Raw genomic sequence first — 18,485 nt, forward strand, 5'->3', positions numbered from 1 at the left:
TGCGGTTGTGTAAATGTTATGTTAGCAACGTGCGAGCCCTTGCAACGCAACGCATTGGTGCCTTGCTGTGTCTCTGATGGCTCACCGGCTGATTGGACATGTGAACCTCTTGGCACTGTTGGTGCTGAATCATGTGGATATCAAACAATGACTGGCTGGACAAAACTGACAACTAATGAAATAACTTTGTGGGATTGTGACCGTCGGGGTGGGGGGAGGCTGTACAGTGAGCCGTCAGTTCTGCGCGCTGGGCCTATGGCGGGCCACTCTGCATGCTGGCTCTGACTCTGTGGACTGTTGGTGGAGTTTCCACCCCCGGCTGTCCACTATATATTGAGCTCAACATTCCACCCCAAGCACACTGGCACATGCAGGTACCGGTAAGACTTCATGTCCATTGTTGTTGATTTTATGTTCTTTGACAGTTTTTCCAAAGTCTTTTCAGTTTGACTTCTGCTAATGTTATCCCACATTGCATTATTGTCATTTTGGATATAGGGGGCATAACACATTAGCATTAACATTACATGTAGGATGTGTTTAGAGTGTCATCTTTGTGTTCTTTAGTTTTCACCCTCACCGAATGGTTCACTATGGCGTCGGACCACCAGAAGTCTGTAACCAAGCAGCAGCAGGCAGGCACCAGTGCGTTTAAGGTACAAGGACATGCAAGCAGACTGACTCTTTACAAAATCAAGCAAACTGAAACAGACTGAGCACAGAGGACCCCTGCACAGAGAACCGCAATGGAATGTAGGCATATAGCAGGTTTATTGTCCCAGAGACACATTTGGCACTGTTAACACAGCAGGCAACTGGCTTGGTACATGGGTATCCAGCCCAGCAGGCAAACATCTTTCCAAGTGAGCAGCAGAAGAATTATCCAAGGTACAAGCAGTAAGTCAGTGCACAGAGATGCATCATACCAGATGTACAAATTCAAGACAATGAGGAAAAACTCAGGTAATGTGTTTGCAGCAAAGGTGTGTATCAGAGGCAGAACAGTGCAGGACTATCGGTAGACAGTATGGCCACAGGCTAACGGCTAGCAGCTTATCCATGGGATAAGTATAAAGCACACAATGTCTTCGTGAGAAGAGCAGAAAAGTAGAAGGGATAGGAAAAAATATAAAAACACACACAAAAAAAGGTAAAACTGCAGGGCTATTGGACTGGCAGTCGTGTCCCTCAGCGCCGAATATAAACAGGAGCTTGGTCCCCAGACACATTCGGCATAAAATTTCTGACCAATCAGATGCGTTCTTTACAGTGGGGTGAAAAAGTATTTAATCAGCCCCTGATTGTGCAAGTTCTCCTACTTAGAAAGATGAGAGAGGTCTGTAATTTTCATCATAGGTATATTTCAACTATGAGAGACAAAATGAGAAAACAAAATCCAGGAAATCACATTGTAGGATTTTTTAAAGAATTTATTTGTAAATTGTGGTGGAAAATAAGTATTTGTTCACCCACAAACAAGCAAGATTTCTGGCTCTCACAGACCTGTAACTTCTTCAAGAAGCTCTTCTGTCCTCCACCTGTTACCTGTATTAATGGCATCTGTTTGAACTTATCTGTATAAAAGACACCTGTCCACAGCCTCAAAGAGTCAGACTCCAAACTCAACCATGACCAAGATCAAAGAGCTGTTGAAGGACACCAGGAAGAAAATTGTAGATGTGGACCAGGCTGGTTTAGAGTGAATCTACAATAGTTAAGCAGGTTGGTGTGAATAAAGCAACTGTGGGAGCAGTTGTAAGAAAATGGAAGATATACAAGACCATTGATAATCTCCCTCGATCAGGGGTTCCACGCAAGATGTCATCCCGTGGGGTCAAAATGATGGTGAACAAAAATCCCAGAACTACACAGAGGGACCTGATGAATGACCTGCAGAGAGCTGGGACCAAAGTAACAAAGGCTACACACTACACAGAGAGGGACTCAAATCCTGCAGTGCCAGGCGTGTCCCCCTGCTTAAGCCAGTACATGTCCAGGCCTGTCTGAAGCTTGCCAGAGAGCATATGGATGATCCAGAAGAGGATTGAGAGAATATCATGTGGTCAGTGAAACCAAAATAAAACATTTTGGTAAAAACTCAACTCGTCATGTTTGGAGGAAGACAAATGCTGAGTTGCATTACAAGAACACCATATCTACTGTGAAGCATGGGGGTGGAAACATCATGCTTTGGGGCTGTTTTTCTGCAAAGGGGACAGGACGACTGATCCGTGTTAAAGGAAGAATGAACGTGGCCATGTATCGTGAGACTTTAAGCCAAAACCTCCTTCCATCAGTGAGAGCATTGAAGATGCAACGTGGCTGGGTCTTCCAGCATGACAATGATCCCAAACACACCGCTCAGGCAATGAAGGAGTGGCTCCATAAAAAGCATTTCAATGTCCTGGAGTGGTCTAGCCAGTCTCCAGATGCAAATCCCATAGAAAATTTGTGGAGGGAGTTGAAAGTCCATGTTGCCCAGCGACAGCCCCAAAACATCACTGCTCTAGAGGAGATCTGCATGGAGGAATGGGCCAAAATACCAGCTACAGTGTGTGCAAACCTGGTGAAGACTTAAACGTTTGACCTCTGTCATTGCCAACAAAGATTATGTTACAAAGTATTAAGTTGAACTTTTGTTATTGACCAAATACTTATTTTCCACCATAATTTACAAATAAATTCTTTAAAAATCCTACAATGTGATTTCCTGGATTTTTTTTTTCTCGTTTTGTCTCTCATGAAGTGTACCAATGATGAAAACTACAGATCTCTATTATCTTTCTAAGTAGAACTTGCACAATCAGGGACTGACTAAATACTTTTTTGCCCCACTGTATAATCTTTTTAGTTTATTGATTTACAGTGATGAGCTTTTTCATCCACGGTTTTTTGCAGCTGCTCGACTCGTCCTCACCTCTTAAAGCGCGGTGATCAGCACACCTGCACTGAGCTTTACAAAGACATTTTTATACTTTTTTTCCTCCTTTATTTAGAATTCTGAGCTGAGCCACTCTGTATCTGCTCGCTTAAAACAGCTGATCCTCCGCGACGCGTCAACAACTAACACTATGTTCCACTCAAATGCACCTAAACTCTCTTTCTGAGGACCACATGATGTGAAAATGCAATAAAACTTTCTTACCTGTAAATCTGGACATGTTTTCTGCATAAATAAATGTTATCCATTCTTTGTGCGCAAACGCCAAAGCAGGGGCAAATCCAGATGGAATGGGGGCGTGGGGCAAGGATGTGCCCCACGCCCTCACAACACCCCTAGATTAAAGGTCCAGTTTTGAAGCCGTTTTTTACTACAACTACTAATATTGCTTAAAATAATAATTTCGACAAGTAAAATGTTGAGAGAATTTAAATGTTAGAAAAATGTTAGAATTTAATAGTTACATTTATAAACAATGTAGGTTTGAAATTGCAAGTTTTACTGTTACAGTGCTGTCAACAGTTAAATATGAGGTCAAGAGAGAGGTCTTTATTTTACTTTTTATAAAACAAGTATTTATTTTCATTGAAGTCAAGAAAGGGTGACTATAAAGTGAGTTTTGGCAAAACAGGTATCATTGTCATGTTGAGGTGGCAGAGGGGTGTTGTTGGCAGCTGGGAAAAGTAACTAAAAAAGTAACTAGTAATCTAACTTAGTTACTTTTACAATTGAGTAATCAGTAAAGTAACTAAGTTACTTTTTCAAGGAGTAATCAGTAATTGGATTACTTTTTCAAAGTAACTGTGGCAACACTTGATTTGTTAATGATCAAAAACAAAAACCTCATAAGAAGGGTGGAAAATGCATGTTTTTAGTACGTTTTATCAGATAAAATAAGAATTATATTTAAACTAGCCCCTCTTTAAAGAGCTTCAGTAACATTATAAATGCACATGTATGTGTATTATATACCACGTGTGAGTATTTTAGGGTTCTTATTTTATTTTCTGCTTGTCCACAGTTGATAAACTATGAGCAGGAAAACTTCCAAGGACGGTGTCATGAGCTGACTGGTCCCTGTAACAACCTGCAGGAAGCCGGTGTGGAGAAAGTGGGCTCCATCCTGGTGCTGTGTGGACCGTGAGTGTGGGCCACAGACGCTAAGACAAACATTACACAGCCAGTGGAAGTGGGCACGTTTTTTGTCCCCGCAGACCAAACATTCGGTCCAAATCACTTCACTCAGTGTGACAGAAATGAGTGGCAGGTTGTCGGCTGTTTTAATTGGACAACAAGGTTATCTTGTGTTCAGGAGGACTTCAAAACACAGTCAGGGGAGAAGCAGGCCATCACTGGAAGAAGAATCCGTAGATACAAGAGTGAATCTGTAACTGTATCCGTCTGTGACGCCCGGGTGTGAAACTTGTAGACATTAGTGATGGTTTCACATTGGAATGAAGGAATTAAGGAAAGAAGGAAGTACAGGGAGTTTGCATGTATGTGCTGGGTGGGGGAGGGGTGTGTGTGTGTGTGTGTGTAGAGGTGTGATGATGCATCATGAATCGTGTTAATCCTGCATGAAGCCTGTATTGACTCATGTTTTTTTTAATACCATAAAAAGTTAACTGCTGCACAGAAGAAATAACAAATCACAATCAGAATCATAAATGATTTATAAAACATACAAATAGGAAATGCATAACATGAATGATGACAATTTTAGTTCAAAATAGTTTCTTCAAACATTCACCACAGATGACTTTTGACATTAGTGTGAGCAGTGACGTAATTATGTATCGTGATACGCAATGAATCATGATAGGTGCATTATGATATACAATGGTCTCTCGCTATAACGCGGTTCACCTTTCGCGGCCTCGCAGTTTCGCAGATTTTTTTTTTACCGTAATTTTGCATGCTTCTTTTTTTTTTTTTTACAGCACATTGTGTTCTGCGTCCTTATCGGGATGGCTGGTCGTGGCACCGGTCAGCATCACCGCGATTGCTCTCACTGCCTCCGATGCGCTTACTGAGTCTGCGGGCTCGGTAAACGCCACAGCGGGCCACTCACACCGCCCTCCTGCTGTGCGGAGCTGCGGACAACTCTGGCAACAGGTCCAGAGACTACACTCGCTGTTGCGCTCTGGCAGCCACAAGGACAGGCTTCTTGCGGAAAAATCCGCAGCGCCCGCTGCATGGTCTCGGTAACCACAGCCGCAGAGCTTCGTGGGCCATGACTTGGATTCTTTGCGAGTCCCACATCCGTACCCCCGGAGGCAGTGGGCGAAGGGAGAGCACACGCATTGTGTTCTGCGTGTGTCTGTTTATAATCTTCTCATCCAGAAGAAAAAAGGGAGTGTTTGCACAGGTGAGAAAAGTGAGAAAATGTTAATGCCTGTTTGAGAAAAGTGTATAAAGTGTGTAGTGAGGGGTTTTACAGCCTTAAAACATCTATAATAATTGTAAAAACTGACGCTGACTACTTCGCGGATTTCGCCTATTCCGGATTATTTTTAGAACGTAACTCTTGCGATAAACGAGGGACCACTCTATATCATATCATGGAGCATGAAGTCTCCTCTTTGTACTGTGGTAAAATAACAGCTCCACTGGCACTTGAGCAAAGTTAAGACCGAAAAGCAGTTGGACCTTGGCAGCAGTATGTGCTGTCTGAGTCCCCTGATCAACCCTTGATCAACCATCACACAGTACAAGTCAATGCAGGTTCTTTCCACAGGTTCTGTGTTGCACTTTAAGTCAAAGTGGTGACTGTGAGTGAACACATTAGCCTTTTTCTTTGTTTCAGGATGAAGCATCCCCAGACATAAAGAACAGATGTGTGCAAACAATTGACAACTGTATGTTAAAAACTCGGGAGGAGCTCAGAGTCGAGCCGCTGCTCCTCCACATTGAAAGGAGTGAGTTGAGGTGGCTCGGGCATCTTTTCCAGATGCCCCCTGGACGCCTCGCTGGAGGGGTGTTCCGGGCACATCCCATTGGGAGGAGGCCCCGGGGAAGACCCAGGACACGCTGGAGGGACTACATCTCTCGGATGGCTTGGGAACGCCTTGGGGTTCCCCCGGAGGAGCTGGGGGAGGTGTGTGTGGATCGGGAGGTCTGGGCGGCTTTGCTTGAGCTGCTGCCCCCGCGACCCAACTCCAGATAAAGCAGAAGAAAATGGATGGATGGATGTTAAAAATATTCATTTACAAATGTTTTAATCCACTTAAAACTGGACGGAGGTGATCTTTGATCCATGATGCTATCATCCCTTTAAAAAAATTTAAGTTGGTCTGACCAGTATATTTTTAAATATGTGAACATGTAGAACAGAGACGTGATGTCATGCAGTATGAGCCAGTCAGGGGATTCTGCCAAAAGAATCAATAATGAAGGGGCTGAAAATGTGCAGCACTTCAGACATGACACTCGACCTCGACTTTGCTCCTGTACCTGATGTTGTTCCTGTCCTTGATGATGTTCCTGTTGTTCCTGTCCCTAATGCTGTCCTTGATGTTGTTCCTGTCCCTGGTGTTGCTGTTGTTGTTGTACCTGATGTTGTTGTTTTCCTTGACATTGTTCCTGTCCCTGATGTTGTTTTCATCCTTGATGTTACTGTTCCTGATGTTGTTCCTGATGTTCTCGTCCTTGATGTTGTTCCTGCTGTTCCTGTTAATGTTGTTCCTGTCCTTGATGTTGTACCTGTTGTTTCTGCCCCTGATGTTGTTCTTGTCCATGTTGTTGTTCCTGTTATTCTCGTCCTTGATGTTGTTTCTTTCCCTGATGTTGTTCTCATCATTCATGTTGTACCTGTTGTTCCTGTCCCTGATGTTGTTCTCATCCTTCAAGTTGTTCCTGTTGTTCTTGTCCTTGATGTTGTTCTCGTCCTTGCTGTTGTTTATTTCCCTGATGTTGTTCCTGTCCTTGATGTTGTACATGTTGTTCCTGTCCCTGATGTTGTTCTCATCCTTGATATTGTTCCTGTTGTTCTCATCTTTGATGTTGTATCTGTTGTTCCAGTCCCTGATGTTGTTCTTGTCCATGATGCTGTTCCTGATGTTCTCGTCATTGATGTTTTTCCTGCTGTTCCTGTCTTTGATGTTGTTCCTGTCCCTGATGTTGTTCCTGTTGTTCTTGTCCTTGATGTTGTTCCTGTCCCTGATGTTGTTCCTGTTGTTCTTGTCCCTGATGTTGTTCTTGATGTTGTTTCTTTCCCTGATGATGTTCCTGTCCTTGATGTTGTACCTGTTGTTCCTGTCACTGATGTTGTTCCTAATGTTCTTGTCCTTGATGTTGTACCTATTGTTCCTGTCTCTGATGTTATTCTTGTCCTTGATGTTGTTCCTGTCTCTGATGTTGTTGTTGTCCTTGATGTTGTACCTGTTGTTCCTGTCCCTGATGTTGTTCTTGTTCTTAATGTTGTTCTTGTTGTTCCCTTCCTTGATGTTTTACCTGTTGTTCCTGTCCCTGATGTTGTTCTCATCCTTGATGTTGTTCCTGATTTTCTAGTCAATCAATCAATAAATTTTTTTATATAGTGCCAAATCACAACAAACAGTTGCCCCAAGGCGCTTTATATTGTAAGGCAAGGCCATACAATAATTATGTAAAACCCCAACGGTCAAAACGACCCGCTGTGAGCAAGCACGTGGCTACAGTGGGAAGGAAAAACTCCCTTTTAACAGGATTGAAACCTCCAGCAGAACCAGGCTCAGGGAGGGGCAGTCTTCTGCTGGGACTGGTTGGGGCTGAGGGAGAGAACCAGGAAAAAGACATGCTGTGGAGGGGAGCAGAGATCGATCACTAATGATTAAATGCAGAGTGGTGCATACAGAGCAAAAAGAGAAAGAAACAGTGCATCATGGGAACCCCCCAGCAGTCTACGTCTATAGCAGCATAACTAAGGGATGGTTCAGGGTCACCTGATCCAGCCCTAACTATAAGCTTTAGCAAAAAGGAAAGTTTTAAGCCTAATCTTAAAAGTAGAGAGGGTGTCTGTCTCCCTGATCTGAATTGGGAGCTGGTTCCACAGGAGAGGAGCCTGAAAGCTGAAGGCTCTGCCTCCCATTCTACTCTTACAAACCCTAGGAACTACAAGTAAGGCTGCAGTCTGAGAGCGAAGCTCTCTATTGGGGTGATATGGTACTACGAGGTCCCTAAGATAAGATGGGACCTGATTATTCAAAACCTTATAAGTAAGAAGAAGAATTTTAAATTCTATTCTAGAATTAACAGGAAGCCAATGAAGAGAGGCCAATATGGGTGAGATATGCTCTCTCCTTCTAGGCCCCGTCAGTACTCTAGCTGCAGCATTTTGAATTAACTGAAGGCTTTTTAGGGAACTTTTAGGACAACCTGATAATAATGAATTACAATAGTCCAGCCTAGAGGAAATAAATGCATGAATTAGTTTTTCAGCATCACTCTGAGACAAGACCTTTCTGATTTTAGAGATATTGCGTAAATGCAAAAAAGCAGTCCTACATATTTGTTTAATATGCGCTTTGAATGACATATCCTGATCAAAAATGACTCCAAGATTTCTCACAGTATTACTAGAGGTCAGGGTAATGCCATCCAGAGTAAGGATCTGGTAGACACCATGTTTCTAAGATTTGTGGGGCCAAGTACAGTAACTTCAGTTTCATCTGAGTTTAAAAGCAGGAAATTAGAGGTCATCCATGTCTTTATGTCTGTAAGACAATCCTGCAGTTTAGCTAATTGGTGTGTGTCCTCTGGCTTCATGGATAGATAAAACTGGGTATCATCTGCGTAACAATGAAAATTTAAGCAATACCGTCTAATAATACTGCCTAAGGGAAGCATGTATAAAGTGAATAAAATTGGTCCTAGCACAGAACCTTGTGGAACTCCATAATTAACTTTAGTCTGTGAAGAAGATTCCCCATTTACATGAACAAATTGTAATCTATTAGACAAATATGATTCAAACCACCGCAGCGCAGTGCCTTTAATACCTATGGCATGCTCTAATCTCTGTAATAAAGTTTTATGGTCAACAGTATCAAAAGCAGCACTGAGGTCTAACAGAACAAGCACAGAGATGAGTCCACTGTCCGAGGCCATAAGAAGATCATTTGTAACCTTCACTAATGCTGTTCTGTACTATGATGAATTCTAAAACCTGACTGAAACTCTTCAAATAGACCATTCCTCTGCAGATGATCAGTTAGCTGTTTTACAACTACCCTTTCAAGAATTTTTGAGAGAAAAGGAAGGTTGGAGATTGGCCTATAATTAGCTAAGATAGCTGGGTCAAGTGATGGCTTTTTAAGTAATGGTTTAATTACTGCCACCTTAAAAGCCTGTGGTACATAGCCAACTAACAAAGATAGATTGATCATATTTAAGATCGAAGCATTAAATAATGGTAGGGCTTCCTTGAGCAGCCTGGTAGGAATGGGGTCTAATAAACATGTTGATGGTTTGGATGAAGTACCTAATGAAAATAACTCAGACAGAACAATCGGAGAGAAAGAGTCTAACCAAATACCGGCATCACTGAAAGCAGCCAAAGATAACGATACGTCTTTGGGATGGTTATGAGTAATTTTTTCTCTAATAGTTAAAATTTTGTTAGCAAAGAAAGTCATGAAGTCATTACTAGTTAAAGTTAATGGAATACTCAGCTCAATAGAGCTCTGAGTCTTTGTCAGCCTGGCTACAGTGCTGAAAAGAAACCTGGGGTTGTTCTTATTTTCTTCAATTAGTGATGAGTAGAAAGATGTCCTAGCTTTACGGAGGGCTTTTTTATAGAGCAACAGACTCTTTTTCCAGGCTAAGTGAAGATCTTCTAAATTAGTGAGACGCCATTTCCTCTCCAACTTACGGGTTATCTGCTTTAAGCTACGAGTTTGTGAGTTATACCACGGAGTCAGGCACTTCTGATTTAAAGCTCTCTTTTTCAGAGGAGCTACAGCATCCAAAGTTGTCTTCAATGAGGATGTAAAACTATTGACGAGATACTCTATCTCACTTACGGAGTTTAGGTAGCTACTCTGCACTGTGTTGGTATATGTCATTAGAGAACATAAAGAAGGAATCATATCCTTAAACCTAGTTACAGCGCTTTCTGAAAGACTTCTACTGTAATGAAACTTATTCCCCACTGCTGGGTAGTCCATCAGAGTAAATGTAAATGTTATTAAGAAATGATCAGACAGAAGGGAGTTTTCAGGGAATACTGTTAAGTCTTCTATTTCCATACCATAAGTCAGAACAAGATCTAAGATATGATTAAAGTGGTGGGTGGACTCATTTACTTTTTGAGCAAAGCCAATAGAGTCTAATAATAGATTAAATGTAGTGTTGAGGCTGTCATTCTCAGCATCTGTGTGGATGTTAAAATCGCCCACTATAATTATCTTATCTGAGCTAAGCACTAAGTCAGACAAAAGGTCTGAAAATTCACAGAGAAACTCACAGTAACGACCAGGTGGACGATAGATAATAACAAATAAAACTGGTTTTTGGGACTTCCAATTTGGATGGACAAGACTAAGAGTCAAGCTTTCAAATGAATTAAAGCTCTGTCTGGGTTTTTGATTAATTAATAAGCTGGAATGGAAGATTGCTGCTAATCCTCCGCCCCGGCCCGTGCTACGAGCATTCTGACAGTTAGTGTGACTCGGGGGTGTTGACTCATTTAAACTAACATATTCATCCTGCTGTAACCAGGTTTCTGTAAGGCAGAATAAATCAATATGTTGATCAATTATTATATCATTTACCAACAGGGACTTAGAAGAGAGAGACCTAATGTTTAATAGACGACATTTAACTGTTTTAGTCTGTGGTGCAGTTGAAGGTGCTATATTATTTTTTCTTTTTGAATTTTTATGCTTAGATAGATTTTTGCTGGTTATTGGTAGTCTGGGAGCAGGCACCGTCTCTACGGGGATGGGGTAATGAGGGGATGGCAGGGGGAGAGAAGCTGCAGAGAGGTGTGTAAGACTACAACTCTGCTTCCTGGTCCCAACCCTGGATAGTCATGGTTTGGAGGATTTAAGAAATTGGCCAGATTTCTAGAAATGAGAGCTGCTCCATCCAAAGTGGGATGGATGCCGTCTCTCCTAACAAGACCAGGTTTTCCCCAGAAGCTTTGCCAATTATCTATGAAGCCCACCTCATTTTTTGGACACCACTCAGACAGCCAGCAATTCAAGGAGAACATGCGGCTAAACATGTCACTCCCGGTCCGATTGGGGAGGGGCCCAGAGAAAACTACAGAGTCCGACATTGTTTTTGCAAAGTTACACACCGATTTAATGTTAATTTTAGTGACCTCCGATTGGCATAACCGGGTGTCATTACTGCTGACGTGAATTACAATCTTACCAAATTTACGCTTAGCCTTAGCCAGCAGTTTCAAATTTCCTTCAATGTCGCCTGCTCTGGCCCCCGGAAGACAAGTGACTATGGTTGCTGGTGTTGCTAACTTCACATTTCGCAAAACAGAGTCGCCAATAACCAGAGTTTGATCCTCGGCGGGTGTGTCGTCGAGTGGGGAAAAACGGTTAGAGATGTGAACGGGTTGGTGGTGTACACGGGGCTTCTGTTTAGGGCTACGCTTCCTCCTCACAGTCACCCAGTCAGCCTGCTTTCCCGACTGCTCGGGATCTGCCAGGGGGGAACTAACGGCGGCTAAGCTACCTTGGTCCGCACCGACTACAGGGGCCTGGCTAGCTGTAGAATTTTCCACGGTGCGGAGCCGAGTCTCCAATTCGCCCAGCCTGGCCTCCAAAGCTACAAATAAGCTACACTTATTACAAGTACCGTTACTGCTAAAGGAGGCCGAGGAATAACTAAACATTTCACACCCAGAGCAGAAAAGTGCGGGAGAGACAGGAGAAGCCGCCATGCTAAATCGGCTAACAGCTAGTAGCTACGCTAAGCTAGCGGATTCCTAAAAACACGCAAAGTGAATAATGTGTAAATAATTTAGAGGTGATTCAGCAGAAGGAGTGCTTTAGTTAAGGCACGTAAAGATTACACTGGGAAACAAATCGTAATCTAGATAAGTAGATCAATCTAACTGCGCAGATTAAACAGCTAACAGATACAGAAAAACACCGCTGTGCTCCGGAACAGGAAGTGATACAATACCGCAGTGAGAGCCAACCACCAGTAGAGGCAAGCAAGAGCAGAAAGCCCTTTAGTCCTTGATATTGTTCCTGTCCCTGATGTTCTTGTCCATGATGCTGTTCCTGCTGTCCCTGTCCTTGTTATTGTTCCTGTTTCTGATATTGTTCCTGTTGTTCTTGTGCTTGATGTTGTTCTCGTGCTTGATGTTGTTCCTGTCACTGATGTTCTTGTCCATGATGCTGTTCCCAATGTTCTCGTCCCTGATGTTGTCCTTGATGATGTTCCTGTCCCTGATGTTGTACCTGTTGTTCCTGTCTTTGATGTTGTCCTTGTCCTTGATGTTGTTCCTGTCCCCGATGTTGTCCTTGATGTTGCTTCTGTCCCTGATGTTGTACCTTTTGTTCCTGTCGCTGATGTTGTTCTTGTCCTTGATGTTGTTCCTGTCCCCGATGTTGACCTTGATGTTGTTTCTTTCCCTGATCTTGTTCCTGTCCTTGATGTGTACCTGTTGTTCCTGTCCCTGATGTTGTTCCTGTTGTTCTTGGCCCTGATGATGTTTTTGTTCTGTCAGATGGGTGGGCTACGAGCAGGCCCAGTGTAAGGGGGAGCAGTATGTGTTTGAGAAGGGGGAGTATCCTCGCTGGGACTCCTGGACCAACAGCAGACGCAGTGACACCATCATCGCCTTCCGCCCAGTTAAAGTGGTAAGAAAGCAAGTAACCCAGGGACAATGATGAATGAATGAAAGCACTGCTGTTGCATACTCTCATGTAACATATAACTGTGATGAGTTACTTCCTAAAATAACATTTCTGCATAACTGAAATAAGGGGGGGGGGGGGGCATGGAGTCTTAGTGGTGACCACTGTTACTTCACAGCAAGAAGGTCATGGGATCGCTTCCCACCTGGTCCTTTCTGTGTGGAGTTTGTATGTTCTCCTTGTGTTCTCACGGATTCCCTCCAGGTTCTACGGCTTCCTCCCACTTCCAAAGACATGCAGGTTAAGTGTATTTGACACATCAAAGTGATCATGTCTGTGAGACCCAAAAATCCTTTGGACACAGGAATTTTGTCCAAACATGGGGAACGTGTCGTTAATGATTCAAGGTCTTCATTTAAGGACTCTATGTGCTGAATCATGGAAAAACCTAATGTGCTGTTTGTCGGCTATATGTATTTTTTCTTTAATCCTCCCAAACAATCCTTGTGCAAAAACAGAGACAAAGTTACTGAAGATTGAAGTTATTAACGTTTGTTTGCACCACAGGTGCCACAAACATTGTCTCCACTGCCAGCACACCATCATTACAAACCTGAAGTCCCCTCAACTGGTGGCAGCATGGGGCTTGGACAGTAAAACTGTAGGTGAACGTGTGAGTGAGCAGGCGGGTGAGTTCCTGTCTCATCGCTTGTGTTAGCAATCACTCAAAAACCATAAGTGCTACCATCTTGAAAGACACCAAATTACACTCCCTGGCCACTTTATTAGGTACACCTTGCTAGTACTGGTGTCGCAGACTGAACGGTCCCCCTACAGATCACCCCCCCCCCCACCTTGACTGCGCATGTGTCATTTCAGAGCCTCAGCAGCGATGAACACATTAACACCTCATTTCTGCTTAAAACTGACTTTAGAATGATTTAAGCGGTTTTACTTTGACATATGATGGTTAATTATCACATTTGATTGGTTTGGGTGTAGAGAGTCAGACTCAGAGAGTCAGAGTCAGACGTGCTGCTGTGGCGCTCTGATTGGTCCCCCGTCTTTTATGATGAAATAATGCTGAATTTATGTGTAAATGATTGTTGTACAAAAGCTTCAGATATCTGTCGCTGAGACAGATGATAACGGAAGTGCAGTTTGAAGCAGAAACGAGGTGATAATCGGTAAATCGCAGCTGATGCTCCGAAATGACGCATGTGCAGTGAAGGCAGGGCGGACTGATCTGTAGGGCGACTGTTCAGTCTGCAACACTGGGTTGGACCCTCTCTTGCCTCCCGAACTGCCTTCATTCTTCAGGGCACAGATTCAACAAGGTGTTGGAAACCTTCCTCAGAGATGTTGGTCCATATTGACATGACAGCATCACACAGTCGCCCATGCAGCCAGTCTGTCCATTCTCCTCATGACCTCCGACATCAACAAGGGGTTTTCATTTACACAACTGCAGATCATTGGACATCTTCTCTTTTTCAGACCATTCTCTGTAAACCCCAGAGATGGTTGTTTGTGAAAATCCCAGGAGATCAGCAGTTTCTGAAATACTCAGACCAGCCGTCTGGCACCAACAACCACGCCACATTCAAAGTCCCTTAAATCCCTTTTCTTCCCCATTCTGATGCTCAGTTTGAACTTCAGTGGGTCGTCTTCACCACGTCTAGATGCCAAAAAGCACTGAGTTGCTGCCATGTGATTGGCTGATTAGCTGTTTGTGTAAACAAGCAATTGAGCAGGTGGACCTAATAAAGTGTCCAGTGAGTGTATAATAAAGACAAGTCAGCTTTCATCTGGTCAACTTTGATGCATCAGATCAATAAAAAAAAACAACAGCGTTGTATTGCCTCTGTAATGTGTCATAGACATGTCTGCCCCCTGCTGGATGGGTAGTGGATGCTGGATGGATTATGCCGACAGCCCTTCAGGTTTCAGCCTTAAAGCAGACTTGGTCCTGATTAATACTTGGCTGGGAGACCTCTGAGGAAGACCAGGGACTTGCTCATTCTCAGTTGACAGAAGAGAAGTTATTGTTAAGAAGTTAAACTACTTGTCAAAATTAAATGTAGCATTTGGGCAAATCAGTAGTTCGGGCAAACCTTCTAAACCAGACAAGAGAGAGAGAGCAATTACAGAGGCACTTATGTGGGCAAACTCTGGGACTGCACCAAGTGGCAAATGTCTATGTCCTCAGATGAAGCCCTATGCTGGAAGAAAATGTTGTAGATCCTTGATTGGCCACTTGAGGCTGGGTCCAAAATGGAGCAAATGGAGCACTTTCTAGCCACTGTAACAGTGGCTTCCAGTGGATTGTTTGCTGTTGTGACGCTCTTCTAAACTTTACACGGTTGTATATGTTTCTTTTATTTCTGTTTAGCACTATTCTGGTTGTTAAGTGTATCTGCTCTGAATCTTATTTAACTACAGTCCTGTTGTGACTCGATAGCAGTTAGCATTCGCTTGTTGTGAATTTTAGGTCATTATTTTACTCCTGTATAAATCTTAGGAGTGGCTAGCATTTTCGCTAGCGGGTAGCTTGCGGTAGTTAGTTCAAACCCCCCCCCCCCCCATTTCTTTAATACTTCTGTTAGTTTTTTTAGTGTAGCTAATTGTTTAGCTACATTAGTGGTTAGCTTATTCATTATTGGTTAGCTCGTGGTTAACTCGTACTTGCTTGGTTATACTCTTGAATTTTTGAGTGCACAAAGTACACTACTTTACACCCTCCGTAAATCCTGCATGATGGTAGAAGATAGGGTGGCTCACTTAGAGAGCCTTGTCCGTAAGTTAGAACAGCTTCTTAGCTCAGTGGAGATAGATGTTACGGGCACTCCAGATGAGGTTAGTGTCGGGCCGGCTAGCGAGCCCATTAGCATCAGCCTAGAAACACCGGCTGTGGAGGAAGGCTTTCGGACTGTGGCTAGGCAGAGGAAGCCCTGTAGGGCTTGGTGCCCAGTTGCGGTACCCCAATAACACTCACCACTGCAAACTGTGAATCAGTTCTCCCCCTTGGATTTGCCTGATGTTAATTCTCTGAGCCCACGAGTGACTTCCACTCCTGACTCCATGCCGAAACGCCGGACTTTAGTATATCACCCGCAAAGTCAGGTTACAGACGCCATGTGACGTTAAATGTATTCCTGGAGCCAGAGCTCTCGACATCACATCCCATCTTAGGGTGCTGAAGCTGCAGAAGGGAAGACAGACTAAGGGACATGACATGAGATATAGTCAGATAGTTATTCACGTCGGCACCAATGATGTCAGGATGAAGTACTCAGAGGTCACAAAAATGGACATAGAGAGGACTTGTGACCTTGCCAGAAAGATGTGTCGGCATCGATTAATAATCTCTGGTCCCCTCCCCTCCCGGGGTACTGATGAGGCGTTTAGCAGGCTGACATCGTTAAATAGGTGGCTGGCGCAATTTTGTAGACAGCAAGGCTTTAGCTTTATTGATAACTGGCCTTTGTTCTGGGGCCGCCGTGGCTTACTGATGCCAGACGGCCTCAGCCCTACTGGGGAAGGCGCCGCTATCTTGTCTGCGAACATAGATAGAGCTCTACAGGGAGGGTAACATTAAGAATTTACAGCAGGCCATGGAGCAGGTGATTGGAGACCCTGCAAGGCTTATGACAAATGTGGGTGTGGAATCCATTAGCTTAGCGGGTTAATTAGTGCAGAAAATCCACTACGGTGATAGTGCAGTTTATCTGCCAGGGAGGGAAATTCAAAGTTGAGACTAGGGCCTGGTTCCGTAGCCATGTCCATAGAAATCATAGAGGGATATGCTTTGCAAACTTAATACCCATTACTACATTGGATGATGTTGAAATTGATGCTGGCCCAATGGTTGTTCCAGCAATATCAAAGATTTCGTGTCTGCTACCGACAACGCACGTGGAATGTCTCAAACCTAAGCCTACTTCTAGGCATCTTATATATGCTACTCTGAAACCACCCCTAAATGCAAACAGTCCAACCGTCAACCCCACTGAGGTCTTTAGTCTGGGTCTCATTAACATAAGATCGCTATCCTCACAATCATTGCTGATTAATGATCTAATTATTGATCATCACTTAGATATGATTGGGCTGTGTGAAACTTGGCTTAAACCAACAGCTGTCCTCCTCTTAAATGAAGCCTGCCCACCAGCATATACATTTAGTCACATCCCTCGTGATGCAAAGCAAGGCGGGGGTGTTGCTCTTATTTATAAATCTAAGTTTAGCTTAGTAGCTGTTGGGGGTCACAAATATAACTCGTTCGAGCATCTAATTCTCCGCTCTGCTCAGGATATTACGCATTGCTAAGGTCAGAAGAATAAAAATCAGCCGTATTACTTTGTCAATGTATATAGGCCTCCTGGCTCATATTCTGAATTCTTAGATGAATTTGGTGCATTCATCTCTAACTTGTCATCAAGTGCAGATAACATTCTGATCATTGGTGACTTTAACGTTCATATAAATAAGCCTTCTGATCCCCTCTGCAAATCATTTATGGAAATTGTGGATGCATTAGGATTTCGGCAATGCATTCGAGACTTGACGCACATTTGTGGAAATACCCTAGATTTGGTTCTCACACGTGGTATTACTGTCACGAATATTGACATCATGGCTCTTACATCAGTGGTCTCTGATCACTCACTTAAGTTTACAGTTTCGCTACCGTGTTTAGTGGAACAACAACCTTATATATCACTACGGTGTTGCATCAACTCCTCAACTAAGACTGAACTCGAAGCTAGACTGCCTGATGTCTTAGCTTCACATTTGGCAAATACCCAATCAGTAGACAGTCTTGTGGATAGTTTAAACTCAGTGCTCAAAACTGCACTCGACATGATTGCACCTCCTGTGTTAAAACCGCGCTCCCCCAAAACACAGTCACCTTGGTTCAATGATTACCTGCGTGACCTCAAGCATAAGGCTAGAGGTTGAGAACGGAAATGGCGTTGTTCAAAATTCAAAATTAGAAGTATTTCACCTTGCGTGGTGTGATGCTATCTTAGACTAGAAGCATGCATTACTGGCTACAAAGCGGACCTATTACTCTGATTTGATCAACAAAAACAAGTATAACTTCTAATAAGTTCATGTTCAACACGGTGGCAACACTTATTCATGGACAACCACCTGTAGTTCGCTTTCCTTTTACAGCACAAGATTTCCTGGATTACTTTGAGAAGAAAATAGAATACATTAGGTTAAACATATTCCCGCATGCCTCAACCCAGCCACTACATCCTGCTATTGAGGTGGGCGCCATTAAATCAATCAATCAATCAATCAATCAATTTTATTTATATAGCGCCAAATCACAACATACAGTTGCCCCAAGGCGCTTTATATTGTAAGGCAAGGCTATACAATAATTACTTAAAAAACCCCAATTACTAAGGTATTACCCGATTTACAGAATTTGAGAGTATCTCTCTCGGCATACTGATGAAACCTGTAATGTCAACAAAAAGCACAACCTGTTTATTTGATCCTATACCAACAATAGCTGTTGAATGACCTGTGGCCCACTCTTGAGCCGATGGTGCTGGAAATTATTAATCTTTCTTTAACTTCTGGATCTGTTCCTAAATGTTTCAAATCTGCAGTGATTAAACTATTACTTAAGAAACCTAATCTTGACCCTAGTGTATTGAAAAACTATTGGCTGATATCAAATCTATTTCAGTTTCAATTTATTTACCTTTATATAGCGC

At 43.1% G+C, this 18,485-nt stretch overlaps 1 protein-coding gene across 2 annotated transcripts in view; it reads left to right on the forward strand.

Moving 5' to 3' along the window:
- The first annotated feature begins 299 nt into the window (after positions 1-299).
- crybb2 (crystallin, beta B2) overlaps positions 300-18,485 on the forward strand; it is a 49,371-nt gene continuing 31,185 nt past the window's right edge. For both annotated transcript variants that reach the window (XR_004560613.1, XM_034169710.1), the window contains exons 1-4: positions 300-380; positions 569-656; positions 3,963-4,081; positions 12,618-12,750. Coding sequence is in view for 1 of the 2 variants with exons in the window: in XM_034169710.1 (XP_034025601.1) it covers positions 594-656; positions 3,963-4,081; positions 12,618-12,750 (315 nt within the window). In the remaining variant the exon portion in view is untranslated. The remainder of the gene's footprint in view (positions 381-568; positions 657-3,962; positions 4,082-12,617; positions 12,751-18,485) is intronic.

Source organism: Thalassophryne amazonica, chromosome 5, assembly GCF_902500255.1.
Source record: "Thalassophryne amazonica chromosome 5, fThaAma1.1, whole genome shotgun sequence".
NCBI classification, from domain to species: domain Eukaryota; kingdom Metazoa; phylum Chordata; class Actinopteri; order Batrachoidiformes; family Batrachoididae; genus Thalassophryne; species Thalassophryne amazonica.